The 22,283-nt window shown below is 38.8% G+C and overlaps 1 protein-coding gene across 8 annotated transcripts in view; it reads right to left on the bottom strand.

The window, feature by feature from the left end:
• Window positions 1–22,283, bottom strand: part of DLG2 (discs large MAGUK scaffold protein 2) — a 2,053,927-nt gene that overhangs the window by 1,641,903 nt on the left and 389,741 nt on the right. For 6 of the 8 annotated variants that reach the window (XM_080687299.1, XM_080687274.1, XM_080687295.1 and 3 more), the window contains exon 4: window positions 3,129–3,224. The exons of the other annotated variants lie outside the window; for them this stretch is intronic. In XM_080687299.1, the coding sequence (XP_080543425.1) occupies window positions 3,129–3,224 (96 nt within the window). The remainder of the gene's footprint in view (window positions 1–3,128; window positions 3,225–22,283) is intronic. 8 annotated transcript variants of the gene reach the window in all.

Genomic DNA, 22,283 nt, shown 5'->3' with positions numbered 1-22,283 from the left:
CTGAGCCACACCAGCCTGGCACTGATGCTTATTTTAATTCAAGCAGAATTTATTTTGAACAATGACAAGTAGAAACCCGCAATGACCAACTGGTTTCCAGGCAGAAGAATGTTAGACTCTTAGTAATGAAATACAGGCATAAATCCAAGGAAACCCTCAGAGCTCTCTGTAATAGAGTCTACCACTTCAATAAAATAAATCTAAGAACTTACAATTCATTTCAATGGACTGAAAATCTACTATTTGCCGGGTAGTACTGATATGTGGAATGGCAAGCTCCCAGACTCTCCTTATGGGATCTTGTCCTATGAAGACCGAAGAATAAAATTTGCAGACTAAAATATTTTTAGCAAAATTGTGGAAGTTTATTGCAAGCATATACAAACTCCCCCTGTGGAGGAGTACCCAAAATAGGAGAGCCCTTTCTCTCTCTAAAATGGGGGGGGGGGGGGAAATAGTCCTGCCCAGTGAGTCTCTTTGTCTATGGGTTTATAAATGCTGGTAGCTCTTTGTTCATCCACTTTCTAATTAGACCCTGTCTTATTTTATATCTCCTGTGCTCTCCTAATTGGTCACTTTCCCTACATGGTATCAGTTCCAAAGTTTCAAAGCCTACCTGGTGCCCCCTCTTCTTCTTCCCCTTGCCTTGAAACATTTCTCCGTCCTCTGTGTATATAAAATAAACAATCTGGGAGCTTGGAGCTATCTCTGCCCATTATGTATATATTCCTCTCCCATGGACCTCCCTTCCCTAAAACTGTTTTTCCTGCCTCTAACTTCCTTTTAGTAATAAGCATTTTCATAGTCAGGATCTCTACCTAACTACCCTGTAAAATAAAGAAACTAAAGTTTTTAGAATTTAAATAGCATAGGCTACAAATATGGTTTCCCATGGAAAAAAACACAAAAGTTTCCTAATATATTTGCTAGCACTCATCGTTTTATATATATACACAAATATTATTGATTTCAGAGAGAGAAGAAGGGAGAGGGAGAAATAGAAACATCAATGATGAGAAAGAATCATTGATAGGCTGCCTCCTGCATGCCCCCTACTGGTGATCGAGTCCACAACCCAGGCATGTGCCCCTGACCGGAATCAATCCCAGGACCCTTCAATCAGCAAGCCGATGCTCTATCCAATGAGCCAAACCAGCCAGGGCAGCACTTATTTAATTTAGCTGCTTGACAAGTTGGCACATTTGTATACTACTAAGGCCTGATGACTTCATTCTCAGGAAGCAAAAATATTCTCTTGGACAGCCAGGAAATCTAAAATTTTGTTTTCTAAGTATTCAGGAGTCCAGTATGGATGTTTACCCCTTTTCAAGAAGAACAACAATGCTGCTGCCAAATTAGAGGACTTCCTTTCCTGGAAGCACATTTAGCATATTTTAACCATCTCAAATAGTTTCAATACCACCTTCTATGTTAAACAAAAACATTTTTCATCAGAGGAAAATAAGGTCTTTTAAAAACATATTCGATAAACTGATCTCTAGTTCAATTCAGCTCTAGGTTCCATGGCTTCCTTATAAAGGAAAAGACAATTCAACATACAACCTTTCTTATTTTCACTGAATTCCTCACAGCTATGATCAAAATTCATAATTGGGACTGACTCAGAACTTTGTCCAAGTCCCAAGGACAAGTCAACACTAGGAGGCTCAATCAATTGGCAATGCCAGAAAATCTGTCCAGGTTATAAATGATAAATCAACAGAGAAACTGTACTTCATTGAATATTAGTAGACATATCACCTTATATTTGAAAGCTATATGAAGGCTTATGGGGCCATATGGAAGACTGTCATCTCTGCTTGCTAGATTTAGAAAAAAGACAGGAAGAAACATCACTGAAGGTAAATTGCAAAAAGCCTCAATATATTCAATTTGTACAAAATAATCTCCCGAAGAGTTTTATGTGTGCTTTAAATACTTACTTAATGTTCATAAAAATAATATCTGTGATTTGTTTTCTTGTCTTCATAATTAAATTTGGTGTCTTTATGAATAAAATGAAGAATGGAACCCCAATTTATTATATTATTGCGCTATAATAAAGGGTCACCTTCTGACAGTTGATCGGAAATAAATTAAATCTGAGGTTGCCAATTAGTAAAATACTTGTACTTGGAAATACACATAGTTTTCACAAGCTCAAGTTCTTGATTTCATCATATAAAGCATGATGGCCTTTTTACATTGACCTGTAGATGATTTTGATTCCTTGTCTTGAATAGAAATACAAGATGATGATTTTTTAAAAAAAGTATGATTGAAGTAGTTTTTAGATTGCTTAGGGCAGTGGTCGGCAAACTCATTAGTCAACAGAGCCAAATATCAATAGTACAATGATTGAAATTTCTTTTGAGAGCCAAATTTTTTAAACTTAAACTTCTAACGCTACTTCTTCAAAATAGACTCGCCCAAGCCATGGTTGGTATTTTGTGGAAGAGCCACACTCAAGGGGCCAAAGAGCCGCATGTGGCTCGTGAGCCGCAGTTTGCCGACCACTGGCTTAGGGGAAGCTACTTAAAAAAAAAACAGTGTCTAAAAACCACAACCGCCCAACCGGTTTGGCTCAGTGGATAGAGCGTCAGCCTGCGGACTGAAGGGTCCCGGGTTCGATTCCGGTCAGGAGCATGTGCCTTGGTTGCGGGCACGTCCCCAGTGGGGGGTGTGCAGGAGGCAGCTGATCGATGTTTCTCTCTCATCAATGTTTCTGTCTCTCTATCCCTCTCCCTTCCTCTCTGTAAAATATCAATAAAATATATTAAAAAAAATAAAAAGATGTTTTTTTTTTAAAAAAAAAACAAAAAAAAACCACAACCAAAGCATAGTGTGAGGGTTGTTCGGAAAGAGACCTGAACCAGATAAGAGAGAAGTGAGGTTGCTTACAAAAAGGTTGTGTGATCACCAGCAACTTAAGAATATACACCAAAACACAGAAAACAAAAATTTCAAAACGAAAACATAGTGAAAATGACACGCAGTCAATGTCAGCTCAGTAGCAGGGGAACCCTGTATGCTGACCAGACCAAAGGCAGAAATTGGGTTATATCCCAGAGAACAAGACATAGCTTGCCCATTAAATGTAGAAACAAAGAGAACACTCTAACACTTACACTGGTCTTCTTGTCAGTTTCATTTCCAAAAAACTGATTGTCTTTATTTTGTTCAATATATGAAGCATTTTCCTTTGGTCTACTGCAACCTGTAAGCTAAAAAAATAAAAAGTTCTAAAACATCAGTACTTACTTGTTTTCTGCAATGTGAATGAAATGTTTTACAATTTTTAACATGCACATTATAATGTCTAAGAACTGAATATTATTAAATATTGCTTGTGACTGTTTTAGAATATGAATACACTGTTTAACCCATTTTTATTATTGCTCCCAAAGATAAAACATAAAATGGGAGTTATTCAAAGGCAAGCTTTTCGTCAGGGAGTGTTGAACTTAGATCATTCAAATGCAAATTGATGATCTGCTAAAAGCTGAACTTGGTTAATGGGAAGATGAAGATAGAAGGGTTGATTGCATTTTATGTAAGTTCCCATACTTGCAGGAATCTCCACTCTGTAGTATCCTCTGGAGTCCACAGTACAGGCAGAGGCACTGAGTGACTTTGTTCTGGACTATCGTTTCAAGGACCTTTGTATGACTACAGCTTTGGATGACTGAAATAATGTTCGCTCACTGGCCATTGTAGAAGATTGTGTTCCCTAAACTGAGGGTTAGTCTCCATTGTGTGCAAATGTATCACTTAGCCACATTTGCATTGTCCTGTAAGAATTAAGGGCTTGAGGAACTGATTCAAGAAAATGCTCTCTAGCTATTGCTATTGTTGCAAATAATAAAGCGATTTGTCTTTGCCCTAGTATAGTGGTCAGCAAAGTCATTAATCAACAGAGCGGCAAACCGCAGCTCGCAAGCCGCATGTGGCTCGCGAGCCGCAGTTTGCCGACTACTGCCATAGTAGTCTTCTGAAAGCACCCATGAAATTGTGGCAAGGAGGGTAAAATCCTAGACCTTCACAGTTCTTGACAATTATGGTGATAAGAACAGAATGTTGACAGAGTTGTGGCTTTCTGGATCCTATACCCTTAGCCATTCCAAACATTTCTAACGTAATCCATTGCACTGACTGATAGCACTTGGGATGTAATCTTTCCAACGTCTTTTTTTGTATCCCACTGGCACTCGAGGTCCAAGGCCAATTTTTATTCATATGGCAAGGCCACCAGTACATTTACAGTGCTTCCTCAATACCTAAACTCCTCTGCGATCTGCCATAAAGATCTGGGTGAGTGGCTTTACTCTGTAATGTTCAAAGTTGTTACTATATTGATGATGCCCTGTTAGTTGGCAAATCAGAAGACTCGGCCTGCAGAAGTGGAAAATGAACTGAGAGAATTGAGGGCCAATCTGGGCAAATTCCCTCTAGATGTCAAAGAAAAAACTGTGTGTGTGTGTGTGTGTGTGTGTGTGTGTGTTTAGTCTCAACCTCAAAAAGTACTATATTGGACTCTAAATATTGGAGAGAATATGGTTTTACATGGACATTTGACTGGATCTTTATTGTCAGTCATACACAAATAAGCATCCTTAAAGTGAGGTCCAAATCAATAGACTATGTTGGAGTCTCTGGCAAGCTGTGGCACGCTCCCTACCTTTTAGCCCTACAACATTAGTCCTCTAACTACCGTGGCTTTATGAGTAAGAGAGGCAGCTTCCACCCAAAAATCCCCTGAAGCCAAACCCTGGCTCAATGGGGTCCTCAAGGCACAGAGGTTTACACTAACGCTCTGGCCTGCTTCACTGAAACCAATCGTGTCCACTGGGATGCTGATGCTGTTTGCTCTCAGTTCTAGCTACACAGAACTGAAATGAACGTGGTTCCTCCGCTCAGGGGGCAGAACCCAAGGCTGTTCTCACAGCTCTGGCCAATATGTTTCCTGAATCTCAATACCTTAACTGGCTTTCTATGCTCTTGTGTCCCCACCATTACTCCTTCCACTGTTAACATCCCATCAATTTGGCTTTCATAGAAATAATAATTTTATTCTATACTTCATTCTTGTAAAAATAGACTTTTGATTACTTTTGCTCCAAAACCAACAATCTATTTCTGACCTTCTTCTCAGAATCAATATTCTTAAAAGACATAATAGTTGTAATAGTAACACTAAACATAATAATTTAATTAAAAATTATAAATATAATAATTTAATGAAAAGGGGTCACATGCTAACCTGACTAGCTTAGGAAATTAAAAAGCAGTTTATTGTGGGTAGTCATGTCCTAGGCTTGTATTGTCCCTGACAAAGGTCAATCTTTACCTTAACAGCCTACTGTCTTTTTGCATCTATGATAACATATCATTGAAATGTCAAAGTCATTTTCCTTTTTTCCAGAGCCTCAAAGCACAGGCACCCCTCATTGTTATAGAGCTCATTGTTGACTGTTACCTATCCTGCACTCACCTAAGTAAAAGTATGTGTCTATCATTTTACTTTTTATCCAATCCCAGATGTCTCCCCCCCACACACACTTTGCTTTCTCCCGCCTCCCTAATCTATCACCAGTGGAGTTCATGTGACCCAGTTATGTCTCTCCTTTTGATTGTAATGTATAAAATAAGGTGCAAACTGCCATTTTCCAGAGCATTATCTCAATACCTTGAGATTCTGCTTCCTGGCAATTGTCAACAATTTGGCTCAAATAAACTCACAAAACTTCATTATGGGTTTGAATGTTTCTTACATTAACATAAGCTAGGTGCTGGGAGGATATGGATAATTTATGTCCATTTATCTCATTTAGAATGAAACAGAAACCTAGGAAGTCAACAGTATCATCCTTATTTCCCAGATGAGAAAACAGAGCCTAGTTCTATCTAACCACTGCGCAAACTCTGGCACCACTTCCTTACCGCTCACTTATCCTTTAACCTTTCAAAATGTGGTCCCCAGACTAACAGCATCAGCATTACCCAGAGACTTTCTAGAAAGACACATTCTTAGGCTTCACCCCCAACCTACTGACTCTAAAACTGTAGGGGTGAGAACTGCAATCTGTGTTTCTTGTGTGATTTTGACACATCCGAGTTTGAAAGCCACTGATCTAGATGTCAAAGTGTCAAATGATGGCAAGTGCTTAAAATAAATAAAGTGAGCCGCCAGGTGTAAGAAATATTTAGGAAGAGATGGATGGTCCTTGGCAAAAGGAGAGCTCATGCCCTGTCTAAGAAGAGCACTCTCCAGCCCTAGCCGGTTTGGCTCAATGGATAGAGTCTCAGCCTGAGGACTGAAAGGTCCCGGATTCGATTCCTGTCAAGGGCACATGCTGCAGGAGGCAGCCGATCAATGATTCTCTCTCATCATTGATATTTCTATCTCCCTCTTCCTTCCTCTCTGAAATCAATAAAAATGTATTAAAAAAAAAAAAAGAGCAATCTCCAGTCATTTCCAAGCATGTTCGTTGCAATGAGAAAACCCAAACCCAATGTTGCAGGATGTTTAAAATTTTCAAGACAACTTGGAAGCTCGAACTTTTACGTGAAATACCTTGATTTTTAAATGTGGACAAAAAGTATATATTTTTAAAATACCATATTCGCTAACACAGAATAGATCAAACAAAATATAAACTCAGGCTGGAGTCTGCACAGGGCAGCCAGTTTGCAACTTCCGCTTCAATCCCTGAATGCTGCCATTTCTCCCCTGAATACTGACCTGATTGCAAGCTTACAACTCGCCAAGGACCTCTTAGTCCTCACTGTCTTCCACTTTCTCTGACTTTCAATAGTCCTCCCCATCTTCCTTTATTTTTCCTCTGGCATTTAATATTATTACTACTTCCTCCTCCTTGAAACTGTTATCTCTATATTCAGAAACACATCTCTCCTAGTTGACACCCTATCTTTAGGTGATGGATTACTCCTTCTTTTATTTCCTCTTCCTCTTTTTAGCACCTGAGCTCAGCTGTTTTTCCTTTCCTCCATCTCCTCTCACTCCCAGAAGACTCAAATCTATAGAATTTGTCCCCCAATTTCTAGTCTTACACTTTCAGTTGCTTGCTTGTATTACCTCTGAAACTCACATTGGTACCTCAAATCTGTTCAATATAAATGAAATCATTTTCTCTTCAGAACCCACTTCTACTCCTGGGTACCCCATTTCTGTCACTACCCAATATTTTAAGAACTACATATATGCATCCCTCTTCCACAAAGCCTATACTAATCTCTTTTTTCAGCTAGATGAAGTGCTCTCATTTATGATGCCCCCAGGATATATACTTCTGCTTTACATTTTTAATAATGATTAATCACCTGTGTTTTAAAGAATAACTTAGAATATAAACAAAAGGAAAAATGAACTTATTATTTTTGTATTACCTACTCAAGTAGATATTAAGTTTCTTGAAAGTGATTGATATCCTTCATGTGCCAGGTGCCAGAGACATAGAAGCATGGAACAAACTGGAATATCAGAGCGAAGATGGGGGTGGTGGGTGGGTGGGTGGATGGGAAAAGGTCAACCAAACAACTTGTATGCATATGTGCATAATCCATGGGCACAAACAATAAGGTGGTGAAGGCCCCAGGCAGGGAGCAGGAGCATGCTAGAAGGGTTCAATGGGGAAAAAGGGGGACTTAAGTGATACTTTCAACAATGAAGAGTTAAAAATAAATAAATAAATAATAATCAGAGGCCTGGAAATCCTACATAATAAAAGCCTAATATGCTAAGTGTCTGACCAGTCAACCAGTCGCTGACACGCACTGACCATCAGGGAGCAGACGCTCTGACCGGTCGGTTAGCTTGCTGCTGGCATCTAGCAGATAGGGACTGGGTGAGACTGGGTGAGAGACGGGCTGGACATGCCCTGGAGCCCTCCTGTGGTCCCTCCCCGGCTGGCCAACTTCCCCGCGTTCCTCCCTGGCCCCAATCTTGCACCATTGGGGTCCCTCAGCCTGGCCTGCACCCTCTCGCAATCTGGACTCCTCAGGGGATGTTGGAGAGCCGGTTTCGGCCCGATCCCCATAGGCCAGTACAAAAATCCATGCACCGGGCTTCTAGTATATATATATTTACCAACTTTACTTTAAACTGATTCATCCCTTATATATCTCAGAAAAGTTTTCTACTTAAAAAAATCTTTAGCAAATTTTTTTTTAATCTGTAACTTTTCTTGTAAGATAAATAAGCACTCACCTAAATTTAACTGTTTTATAGCCTTGTTTATTTTTTAACTTATTTTGTTTGTTCATTTATTTATATTATTTTGTTCAAACCTGGGATTCTGTTCTTTGAAAATTAGTGTTACTACTGGTGAGCATCATGCACAAAATGTGTGTCAGGAACCAAAAGCCTTACAGACTCCCAAAGTAAGTCTAGGAAGCTCTGTGATGCTGGCCAGTGGGAGCACTGCCCCCTCTATCCTCCGTGAATGTGAAGGATACAGATGAGCCAGGGTATATCCCAGGTGTGTTCTGGAGTTGTCCAATCCTATTCATATTTTCTGGCTTATACCTATGAAACACCTGGTTTTACTTCACTATGTGATATCCTCTTCATTTTTTAAAATATATATTTGTATTGATTTCAGAGAGGAAAGGAGAGAAAGAGACAGAAACATCAGTGATTAGAGAGAATCATTTATCGGCTGCCTCCCGCAGGCCCCCACCAGGGATACAGCCCACAACCCCGGCACAAGCCCTCGACCTGAATAGAACCTGGGACCCTTCAGTCCACTGGCTGATGCTCTATCCACTGGGCAAAACCAGCTAGGGTGGCAATATCCTCTTCAGATGTAAGAATCATTGCGAACTACAGGACTGTGAGGTTGAATACCCTTTCATGTCATAGGAAACAACCTGCTGCTGCTTTATAGATTCTGGCTCAGCTTTACAAACTGATGAAACTAAGTTCTTTTCTTTTCTGAGAGAAGAGTAAACTCCATTATTATGTATATCCTGAAGATAAAGGCCTTGGGAACTCTTTAAAAACTGAAGGAAGAAACAAACTAGGCACGCTGTAAGAGCTCAAGAGAAGAGAGTACCCGTTTTCAAGAAAGGTCCTCAGCCTGTTTATTGATTTAACAAATATTCATCACATTCTATTACATGTGGTTCATAAAGAACAGCAACAACAAAATTAATGTAAAAAAGGAGATAAGATATACACAGATGTCACTATAAAAACAGGTAGAAGACTATGAGCATCATATAAGAAATGGGGACAAAGTGCTCTGGAAATTCAAAATAGGATCATTTCAATAAACATTTCAATTATGCTTACTGTGCTAGAGCTTGAGGGAACTTAGACTGAAGTAGGTGAGACAATTGTATAAACTGATCAATTGAATTCAAGTTTGAAATAAAGAAACATACAACAAAAAATGCCTTGAAGACAAGTTGGGACATAAGCGGAGCCATGGGAATAATAAAACAGAAGGAGGTAGTTGGAGAAGGACATTTATCCACTGTTGCTCAACCATGAGGCAAGGATTTTTAAAAAATAAAATAGAAAAGGTCATAAGCAGAAACCAATTTCGGAGTGTCTTAGATGTTAAGCCAAATAATTTTGATTATCTCATGAAAAATAGGAAACCAGGGAAGGGTTGAGGGGCGAAATAATAGGGAAGTAGGAGAGGGGTCAAATGGGAGAAATATTTCTAAAGTTAAGATTACGTAAACATATTAGCCTTATTATTTCCTTAATTTTAAAATACATTTTGAAATAATTTCAGGCTAAGAAAATGTTGCAGAAATAAAATAAAGAATACCATGTTCCACTCACACACATTTCTAAAATGTTAACATTATAAATAACTACAATGATTAAAATCAAGAAAATAATATTGCTATATAGAGCTTATTCAAAGTTTACCAATTATCCTCAATGTCATTAGATTTTGGTACAGGAATACTTATTGCATAATTTTTATGTATTTTTAATTTCCTTTAATCTGGAACAATTCACAGTCTTTGTCTTTTTAAACCTTGGTGTTTTGAAGAGTACTGAAAAGACATTTTGTCAAATGTTCTTAATTTGAGTTTGCCTGATACTTTCTAATGATTCAATTCAGGTTATACACATATCACAAAATTACCACAGAAGTGATAATGTGTACTTATGAGTAAACACATTATCAGGAGGCACATACTGTTAAGTTTGTCCCATTGACTGGTAATGTTACCTTTGATCACTTTGAAGCAGAATTTTTGGACTGGAATCCGGATTCTTTGTCCTCTGAAGAATGAATCCACGGACAGAAGATGGTATAGCAAAGGTGGGGATTTATTGAAGAACAAGTACAGACTCCCACGTGGGGAAGGGGAAATAATCCCACAGAACAGGACTCCTACTTGGGGAGGGGAAAAAGGTCCCACTAAGTTCCTTTTGCCTACCATTATCCTAGTAAAGGCTACAGATCCTTGTGCCTTGATATCCCCTCTGATTACTCACTATTCCCTTGGACTGGTTACTATAGTAACTCCTGGGCTCAAAGATGGAACCTCACAAGGGACACGTGAGGTCCCTCCCACCTCCTTCCTTATTGTTTTCCTATTCCATTTGGGCTTTCTTCTTCTCCTTCTGGATGAAGGGCTTCCTTCTCTTTATTTTGTAAATATAGACCTTTTGCTGTTCCCAGCTCTCTCATTCTAAGGAAATTACCTGTTGCAGCTTTTCCGCTCCCCTATTCTATGGAAATATACCTTCTGCTGCTCTGCAGCCCTATGTTTCTTCCATGGTCCCCCTTTATTTCTAAAATTTCCTAAAACCCATCTTTTTCACCCCCAAAAAGTCCTGTTTCAGCTTGGCTAAGGTGGTTCTGCCAGGTTTCTCCACTGTAAAGTTAGTATTTTCCCTGCTCAACTAATAATAATTTATAGACAACAATTCAGTGTAGATAAAATCCTGTGTTTCACCTTTCTTTACTCACTAATTTTAGCATTTATTGATCATTCTTGTTGGAGGTAGCCAGTGATGGTTTTCCGATCCCTTCAATCCTTTTTGTGCTTATTAGTTGGCAGGAAGAAGAGTATTCTCTTCTTCATTTGTTTATTCATTAATTCACATAATTTTACCAATAAAAAATCATGGATTTTCATTTTATTATATGGGTTATAATCTATTGTTCACATTGTCCCAAATTTGGCCATTGGGATTCCCCTCAAGTTGACCTTTGTGCCCTTTTGAAATATCTTCATTAAGTTTAGAACACTTTCTTACATCCTGGCAGAGTGAGATGTTTTAGGCTCATCTTGGACTTTCTTTTTCTGCCCAACTCTTTATAACTATACAAAAAGATATATTCATAGAAGAGTTACTCTTCTCTTATTTCTTTTATTCCAATATAATCATCCTCTTTAAATAACCAATATCATTAATATCTGACTTAGCCTTACTATTTGACTCTTGCACAAAGAAGGAAATATATGTGGGTGTTTTTATTTCACACATCTTACATGAAAGATAGCATATCATAGGTATTTTTTGGCACTTTGTTCTTTTTACCTTAACAATATATCCTGGAAATAACTCTATATTAGTTCATAGAAATCTTTCTCATTTTCTGCACATCTGTACAGTAGTTAGCCAGACTTTTTAAAGGTTTACAATGACAAAGACTTCTGTTTCCAGCCATAATAGAGTACAAGTATGTGGTACTGGACAAGACTAACTATCATAAACTGCATAAAAATATATGAAGCAACACTTAAGATTTTGGAGAATAGGCAATGCAGGACTGTGATTCCCTGAGAAAACAGAAACATATAAGGAGAGCCACACAATTTCTCTGACTTTTGCCTAGAGCAGTGGTCGGCAAACTCATTAGTCAACAGAGCCAAATATCAATAGTACAACGATTGAAATTTCTTTTGAGAGCTGAAAACCGACTTCTGCACATGGGCCATGAAGTTTCAATTGCACTGTACGTGCGTGCCCACACGTGGTATTTTGTGGAAGAGCCACACTCAAGGGGCCAAAGAGCCTCATGTGGCTCACGAGCCGCAGTTTGCCGACCACTGGCCTAGAGGTACTTACTGCACTGAGGAACTGAGGAAGTAGTAGAGGCCAAATAAATAACAGTGGCCTCTCTGAGCTGACGAGGATTTAGATCAAAATTCAGAACTGCAAAGGAGCTGAAATTTGGAGAGCAAGGTACCAAAAGGAGAAATCTCAGAAGAGAAGTTGCTCTGGAAACTAGCATACAGTTTCTTTTAAATCTTTAGCTTAATAAAATGCTTCACATAGAGAGAAAAAGTCTTCAATGCCTGACATAAAATAGCTATCGGGGACCTGTAAGCTGAATAGATATATCAGAGGTTACACAGTGCTGATAAACATGTAATATGACCAGTCAGAGAGGAGAGAAAATACACAACATTCCAGGAATTCAAAATGAGGAATTAGAAAGCCATGCCTTAGAAATACAGTTACCCTATACTTAAAATAATAGCTATTCTAGAACTGCTATAGCAAAACACAAATGTTGAAAGTATTATTCATCTGTCAGTAAATTAACTGCCCACCAAACAAAACTCAACACTATTTAAAGACAGACAATAAAACCCAAATTCTCAAAATGAAAAATTAATACTATTCAGTATGCAATCAACATTTGCTAGTCATGTAAAGAAGCATAAAAATGTTACCTTTATGGGGGTGGGGGAGCCAAATTAACACAAACAAATCCAAATATCTCAAAAGCATTAGAATTAACAAATGAAGATTTAAAAATAGCTATTACAAATATGCTTAAGGATTTAAGAGAAAGGGTAAACATAATGAGTGAACAGATGGGAGAGGATTAATGGCAAAAGGAAAGTATAAAAAAGAACCAAACAGAAATTTAAGACCTAAAAATTTCAATATACAATAATAAAAAAAATTATTGAATGGGCTTAACAGGAGATTGAATACTACAAAGAAAATATCAGTGAGTTTCAGGATGAGGCAATAAAAATGATTATAGAGAAAAACTAAAATATAAACAATTAAAAATAAATAAAATAACTCACTGTTATTTTATATACATAATCAAAGTTGCAGACGAAAAGTATATAAGAAAGATTGGAGTAGGAAAAATTTAAAGACATAATGACTGAAATTTTTCCAAATATGATGAAAAACATAAACCCAAAGATCCAAGAATCTAAACAAATCCTACAGAGGATAAACACAATGAAAGCTATACTCAGATACTTTGAGCTATATACTCAAAGTCAAATTAATGGAAACCAAAGATCAACAAAAAAACTCTTAAAAGCAATTAGTCAAATGAACATATTACATAGTGGGGAATAGCTAATAGGGTTGATAAAAATGGAACTCTAATGAATATCAGTTAATCCACACCAAAAAAAAAAAAGAAAAAAACACCATCATCATCATCCTCAATAATAACAACAAAGATGGGACATGTGGAAAACTAAGTTAGCCTTACTACAGAAGTTCAAATCTTACTCCACCAGTGATTTAAATAAAGGAAAATAAAGAGAACCTGGAATAATAAAGCAGAGAGGAAAATGTTAATGAATGGGAACTAATCTGATAATGTTTTCCTCATTTGAATTTGTGAATTTATCAAATATACTAGAGGCCTGGTGCACAAAATTTGTGAATGGGGGTGTGTGTCCCTCAGCCCAGCCTGCACCCTCTCTAATCTGGGACCCCTCAAGGGATGTCCAACTGCCCATTTAAGCCCGATCCCGGTAGGATCGGGCCTAAACGGGAAGTCGGACATCCCTATCACAATCCAGAACTGCTGGCTCCCAACTGCCCACCTGCCTGCCTTCCTGATTACCCCTAACCGCTTCTGCCTTCCAGCCTGATCACCCCCTAACCACTCCCCTGCCAGCCTGATTGATGCCTAACTGCTCCCCTGCCAGCCTGTTTTCCCCTAACTTCCCTCCCCTGCAGGCCTGGTCCCCCCCAACTGCTCTCCCCTGCAGGCCTGGGTCCCTCCCAACTGCCTTTTCCTGCAAGCCTGGTCACCCCCAACTGCCCTCCCTTGCAGGCCTGGTCCCTCCCAAATTCCCTCCCTTGCTGGCCATCTTGTGGTGGCCATCTTGTGTACACATGGGGGCAGGATCTTTGACCACATGGGGGAGCCATCTTGTGTGTTGGAGTGATGGTCAATCTGCATATTACTCTTTTATTAGATAGGATAGAGGCCTGGTGCATGGGTGGGGGCCAGCTGGTTTGCCCTGAAGGGTGTCCCGGATCAGGATGGGGGTTCCCTTGGGGCGTGGAGCAGCCTGGGCGAGGGGCCTGTGGTGGTTTGCAGGCCGGCCACGCCCCCTGGTGACCCAAGTGGAGGCCCTGGTATTTGGGGTTTATTTATCTTCTACAATTGAAACTTTGTAGCCTGGAATGAAGCCAAGCCTTCTGCTTGCTCCGAGGAGGCAGCCATTTCTGTTGGGATTTATGTATTTCTATAATTGAAACTTTGTAGCCTTAAGCAGAGGCCTGGGCCTGCCAGGGCTGCAGAAGCTTGGCTTCCTCCATCGCTATGGGCAACCCTAGCCTCCTGCTCTTTCCAGCTCCGTGGCTGCCGCCATTTCTGTTTGGATTTATGTATCTTCTATCATTGAAACTTTGTAGCCTTGAGTGGAGGCCTAGGCCGGCAAGGGCAGGCGGAAAGCTTGGCTTCCTCCATTGCCGGGGAAACCCAAGCCTCCCTCCTGCTCTCTGTGGCCATAGCCATCTTGGTTGGGTTTATTTGCATATTCGCTCCTGATTGGCTGGTGGGTGTGGCTGGTGTGCATGGCTTGTGGGTGTAGCGGAGTGATGGTTAATTTGCATATTACTCTTTTATTAGATAGGACATTAGAGGCCCAGTGCATGAAATTTGTGCACTCAGGGCAGGGGTGTCGCTCAGCCCGGCCTGCACCTTCTCCAATCTGGCACCCCTTGGGGGATGTCCAACTGCTGGTTTAGGCCCAATCCCGCACAATCTGGGACTGCTGGCTCCTAACCGCTCACCTGTCTGCCTGCCTCATTGCCCCTAACCATATCTGCCTCAGCCCCCACCACCGTGGCTTTGTCTGGAAGGAAGTCAGACATCTGGAAGATGTCCAGTCAACCCAGTCTAATTAGCATATTACCCTTTTATTAGTATATATATATATCACCTATTCCATCTATGCCAAGCATAAAAGGATCACATAAAAGGGCCATTGTCCTTACACTGAAGACTGCCTACTTGAGAAGGCAGACACTGAACAAGTGCCTATGGAAGAACTCTGAAATAAGACGTGTGAGTACTTCTGCTGAGAGAAGAAAACAAGTGTCAAAAGAATAGTAAAATGCTTATTAATGCATGGCAGGACGTTTAATGAAATACACGAATTACAGTCTTTACTTACCCAGACTATAAGAAATACGAAATTCAAAGAAATGTTAGCAAAGTTTGGGGAAGAGGTACTATTCTTCATAGTACAAGTAGATATAAATTGGTATGAAAATTCTGGAAATATCTTTCAAAGGCCTGGAAAATACAGTTATCCATTGACCCAGTTATAAGACCTGATTCTTGACTGCAAGAGGCCACATGGGGGCAACAACAAAATTACATACAGGAATTAATTTCCATGAATTTATACTGATAAAAAATAAATAAACAAATACATAAATGAGGGGGAAGGGAAAGCTCTTTCTTATAGGAAAATGCCAATTAATGAGTGCCGAAAAAAATGAAGAAATTAGAAAACCACTGAGGGGCAACCTCTATAGTGATAATTGGTTCAGGCAAGACTTATAAATGAATACTAAAGTTCTTCTGCCAGATATGCTTAATCTAAGTTTAATAATAAGGAAATACCAGAAAAATTCAAGTGAAAAACTATTTTACAAAATAAGTGTCCTCTGATAGCAAAAGCTTGTAAAGACCTGACCAAGATAAATAAAGTTAAATATGCACTCAGACACATGGCAGTAAAACTGTCCATCATCAGAGACAAAGAGAAAATCTTAAGAAATTCAAGAGAGAAAAGACAGATTAACTACAGAAAAACAATTAGAATAAGCAGATTCTCCTCAGCAATAACAGTGACTAAAGACAACAGGATATATGTTCACAATGTCAAGAGAAAATAACTGTTAACCTATAAGTATATACACAACTTAATTATCATGTAAAAGTAAAGGTACAGATATACAAATATTCAGATAATGTAACAATTAAGATCATTACAAACATAATTATTAAAGTATGTAGTTCAGCAAGAAGAAGAGTGACCTCAGAAAACACATAAGTAAATAGGTCAATGGTGAAAACAGAATTTAATAAAATATATATGCATTTAATAAGCCATTGATTTTTTAAAATTAATTTTTATATTCTTATAAGGATAACAAGTTGGGAGATTAGAGTGTTCAATAGAGTTAAGGTACATTAAGGTCCTTGCCATATTTGAGAGAGAAAAATACTTAACTTTAAATTTCTTAGAGTAATTTATAGATTATTATGTATGTCAAAAAGATAACCAATAAAAGTAAATGTAAATATAATCAGAAGTTTCCAAACCAGCAGAGGAAAAAATTAAATACAATTATAGAATTATTTTTAGTACAATAGGATATAGAAATAGGTGCATAAGGTAGAAAGAAAAAGGATGGTCAACAACAAAAATAACCAAAAAAAAGAACACCAAAAAAATTTTATGTCCTAAAATGATAGACTAAGTCTAAATATTTTCAGACACACAATAAATTCAAATGAACTAAATTTGCATATTTAAAATAGATATAAGACAAAATAAATATTGGCAATGATAGTTAATATTTATTGACTGCAATGCTTCATAAGAATTAACTCATTTGAATCATCCCAATAAGCCATGAGGTCTGTAGTATTATTGCTATAGATAAGGAAATTGAGGCTTACAGAAGTTAAATAAATTGTCTTAGAACACACAACTTCTAGAACAGCGGTTCTCAACCTGTGGGTCACGACCCACAGATTGAGAACCACTAGCAGGGTTGCCTAAGACCATCGGAAAACACAGATATTTACATTATGATTCATAATAGCAGCAAAATTACAGTTATGAAGTAGCAACGAAAATAATTTTATAGTTGGGGGTCACCACAACATGAGGAACTGTATTAAAGGGTTGCGGCATTAGAATGGTTGAGACCACTGTTCTAGAAGGTGAGACTGTGTTTTCCATCCATATAGTCTCACTCCAAAGTCCATATTCTTAGCCACTGTTCTATTCTGCAATGACTCAATATAGTCTTGAATCTATTAAAGATTATGCTATAGAAGAATCTTCATGGATATAAAAATACCAGCAGATTATTTAAAATGAGAAAGGTATGTTAGAAAAGAATATACATAGTGGGGCAAAAGCAGGATAAATTCTATTTTGCATACTCACAACTGTAAACCTACTTTTGGTCCACTCTCTATATTAACGATATTCAAAGTCTGTTAAAAATAAAATGCAGGAAGGGGAGGGTAAGTGGGAAGAGATCAACCAATGAACTCGTATGCATATATGCATAACCTGCGGACACAGACAATGGGGTGGTGAGAGCCTTGTAGGGGTTTGAGGGCAGGATGGAAGAGGTTAATGGGGGGAAAAGGATGAGGTTAATGGGGGGAAAAGGATGACCTATGTAATATTTTCAACAATACAGATTAAAAATAAAAATAATAATAAATAAAAATGAAAACAAAATAAAATGCAGCCCAACTGGTGTGGCTCAGTGGTTGATCATCAACCTTTGAACCAGGAGGTCATGATTGGATTCCAGGTCAAGGCACATGCCCAGGTTGCAGGCTTAATCCCCATTGTGGGACATGCAGGAGGCAGCTGATTAATGATTCCCTCTCATCAGTGATGTTTCTATTGCTCTCTCCCTCTCCCTTCTTTTCTGAAATCAATAAAAATATATTTAAAAAAATAATAAAACACACACACAAATACTGAGAAAAAAATCCACCAAAATATAGTTTTGATTACTTATGGACATTGTGATAGTAGGTGACTTTTATTTTATTCTTTACATATTTCTGTATTTCCCACAGTAAATAACACTGTGTGTTGTTCTTATTAAACTTTTCTTTAATGGGCCTTGTATAGTGCTTGGAACAAAGTACATGCTTTGTTAACGTTCAAGGAAGAGAAACAGAACCACAAAGTCCTCTAATTAATTAAAGATTAGTGCAAGCTACTGACCTGGGGAAGTTGTGGTACCCAACACATTACACATTGAGATCCTACGTATATAAACTGCATACTTTCTAAAAGATACAGGAATGCATGAGAAAGAACAGAAATCTTTACAAGCTGCCTTCTTGTGTTATTCTCAGGATCTGATTTTTTGATCCAACCTACAGTGAAGCTTCAGAAGAAGCCTGAAACTACAGACCCTAGCTGTAGGAATATAGTTCAAGAGCAGCACTACATAGAACATAGAGCTCAGGAATGTCAGAGCTGCAAATGTATTCATGGAGATCGCCACCTAGAGACTAACTTCCTCACTTTTATACATCAGAGAAAAAGACCCCCAGAAGCAAAGGGTCTTGTCCAATTTTACACAAAGTTTCATAGAAGAATCTAGACTGGAATTCAGAGTTCCTATCTCAGAAAATAAATTGAGGCTTATTGAGGTTGAATTACTTGCCCCAAATTACTCAGCTACCAAAAGGCAGGGTGGGGATTCTAATTTGATTTAATCAGATTCCAAAACCCATGCTCTTTCTGAATTATGATCAAACAGGCAATTCTTCAATTATTCAGTAAAATATTATTTAATTGATAAATCTATCAAACATTTATTCAACAGTATTTATTCACCTACCACTTCCATTTTGCTAGCACTATAGGAGAAACAATTTATTTATTCTTTGATGTTCATTTTTCTTAATACTTGAAATATATTTTTTTTAATCATGATTTGAATAGTACCCTTTAAGAATTTTCCCTGTGATGTCCTTTTTATTGTTGTTTAATTCTCTGTGGCTTACTCTCTGAAAGACCCAAAACTTATAAAAAGCAGGTGTTGTGTCATATAATTGCATCTCTCATTTTAAAATTTAATTTTCCCTCTATCTTATTTTTTCCTTGTAAGCAATGCACACAATGCGTAACAACAATAGCCCTCATAACCTGGCATAGCCCTTTGCCTGCATGCCTAATGTTTTCCTGCCTCCCTGTTGTCTCAATTAAATGTATTTTTATATTTAGAATTTACTTGTAGCACAGCCATTTCCTACATGAAAGGGTAATTTTGTTGTGGTGTGACTATTGTTGTTCAGTAGATAGAACCAATTCTAAATCTCAATATTAGCTTGATAGGGATTTCATTTGTTTGTTTTTTTTAATATATTTTTATTTATTTCAGAGAGGAAGGGAGAGGGATAGAAACATCAATGATGACAGAGAAGCACTGATCGGCTGCCTCCTGCATGCCCCCTACTGGTGATCAAATGTGCCCTGACCAGGAATTGAGCCGTGATCTCCTGGTTCATAGGTAGACACTCAAGTACTGAGCCACATCAGCCGGGCTAGCTTGATGTTTTTAACCAGGTGTGGTGCTGGATAAAAGATCCTAACTGAATGTAACGAAAGGTCACCTTTTCTTGGAGGCTTCTAGGAAATGCCTTTTTCCACTGTCATTCTGTACATTGTGAGCATCCCGGCAAGGAGACTACATACCATTCTGCTCCTTTATTTCCAGATTTGGCTTATCTTTGTTATGTGGAAATGTGTACAATATAAGAAAGTATGCATTCATCTAATTAGTGAGACCAAATCGATTTTATGTATCAAACTAGAGACTCGATGCAAAAAAATTCGTGCACTGGGGGAGGTGGGTTCCTCAGCCCAGCCTGTGCCCTCTCGCAGTCCCAGGACCCCGCGGGGGATGTCCACCTGCTGGCTTAGGCCTATTCCCTGGGGGATCAGGCCTAAGCTGGCAGTCAGACATCCCTCTGGCAGCCTAGGAACCCTCGGGGGATGTCCGACTAATGGCTTAGGCCTGCTTCCCCCCGGGGAGCAGGCCTAAGCCGTTAGTCAGACATCCTTAGCACTGCCATGGAGGTGGGAGAGGCTCCTGCCACCACCGCTGCACTGGCCAGCCATGAGCCAGCTTCTGGCTGAGTGGCAAGCCCCCTGTGGAAGTGCACTGACCACCAGGGGGCGGCTCCTGCATTGGGCGTCTGTCCCCTGGTGGTCAGTGCATGTCATAGTGACCGGTTGTTCTGCCATTAGGGTCAATTTGCATATTAACCTTTTATTATATAGGATATCTTTTGTTAGTTGTTAGATGTGAAAGAATTAACATTTGTTATAATGTCCTATTCTAGGTACTATACTTCTATTATCTCAATTTATTTTTCACAAATATCTTACAAGGTAACTATCAATCCATTTTATTATCAAGCTGAGAGTGGTTAAAAGTCACAGAGCTAAAAGATGATGGAGTCTGAATACAAGCCCAAGTGTGTCTTTTGCTCTGTACACTGAAGCACACTTCTCATCTTACTCTAAATGTGTTAAAGTGATCAAGTGGAGAAAAAATGCAATGAGAAATACACTTTTTATTCAGCCTTCCACATTGCAGTTGCTAAGGAAATATTACATCAGTTCGTTGTTATAGAATTGAACCACTTACATCACAATTTTTATTGAAGACACACAAAATGCCTTTTTACAACCATTGAAAGGCTTTAGAAATCTGTGCATTTTCTAATATAATTATCTGTGTGTGTTTGTGTGTGTGTGTATGTGAGTGTGTGTGTGTGTGTGTGTGTGTGTGTGTGTGTGTGTGTGTGTGTTGGAGAGAGAGAGAGAGACTTACAGGCACACAGGCAAGGCTGTGTGAACATGCATGTTTAGCTATTATTCTTAGGTGGAAATCACTCCCCAGCACCAAATTCAGAAATTTAGCTGGGAGCCAGAAGGGTAGGAAGCCACATTTATGAAATTACTGGCAAGGTAAGAATCCTGATAATTAAAAAAAAAAAAGGAAAGAAAGTAAAAAGGGATGGGGAAGACACAAAAGACGCTTCAAAGCAAGTGCATCAAGTTACTATGGCAACCAGAGAATGTGGGTTGAAATTTATGTCTTCATTGTTCCAGCAGAGAGATTCTAAATGACACCCTAGTGGCCTGACAGAGTCATGCATCTCTCTGAATGCTCTGGCTTATTACTCAAGAGTGCTTTTGGCATTGAGAAGGAATAGAATCACAGTCACTTTGTCAGTTCCAGCCACCCCAGCCACTCTCAAGAGAAGACACTTGTTTCTGGAGACACAGCATGCTCATTTTCAGAGTCAATTTGGACCAATCCTAGCAGAATATTACTCTCATGTTCACCTATGGCTGAGGGTAGCAGGCATTTACTTTCCTGTCTTAAGTCAAAGATCCAGTGTGCCTAGAATTAGCTCTGAGCACGTACATGCTCTCTTCAATTCCCCTATGCTTTCCTGCTAGGACCAAAGTCTGCCTTGATTCCCCATTAAATGAATCAGCGCTTCTCAATCAACATTATCATTGTTATTAACAACACTGTCAGCCACAACAGTCTAGTGTTAACAGACATTTATCATCAGTATTAGATTTATTACCTTGGTAATAAAACCCCCAAGGTATGTATTATCTACAGGTGCTCAATTAATAGGCTTTAATATGTTGCACATATATGGGAAACTGAGGTTCAAAGACATTGACTTTCCAAAATCCCAAAACAGACCCAAAATCCAACTCCAGACCTAATGACAAAGTTTTTGCCAGAAGGATTTCGCTTATTACATGATACCGTGGCATGTGGCTGGGTCCATGTTCTATCACAAACACACTCACCAAAACACAAGACAACTGAATACTACGGCTTCCTCGAGGCTCCCACTGCCACTGGGCAGACTCCGATATCAGGGACAGCAACTCCTGTCCAGATGAAGTCCAAATTAGCCATGCTTCCTTTACCTCTGGACATTAAACTACTAAGAGAGGTGGCTGCTTTAAATCTGCCCTCATTTCCTTACTGGAACTCCACTGATTTCTGGCTTCTCACTCCTTTCTCACGGCCTTCAGTGGAAGGGAATAGGAGGAGGAGGAGGCTACTAAGATATTTTTATCATCTATATTATGTGTTAGGCACTATACTAGACCTTTTGAATGTATTATCTCGCTGAATTCCTCCCAAAAAAAATCTACAGACTAATTATGTCCATTCCTATTTTACAGATTTGACAACTAAGAATCAACAGATAAATAATTTCCCAGGGCTACACAGTAATTAG

This window comes from Plecotus auritus (genome assembly GCF_963455305.1).
Source record: "Plecotus auritus genome assembly, chromosome: 9".
Classification (NCBI taxonomy): domain Eukaryota; kingdom Metazoa; phylum Chordata; class Mammalia; order Chiroptera; family Vespertilionidae; genus Plecotus; species Plecotus auritus.
Note: the sequence above shows the minus strand (reverse complement) of the source record. Positions and strands in the feature narration are given on the sequence as shown.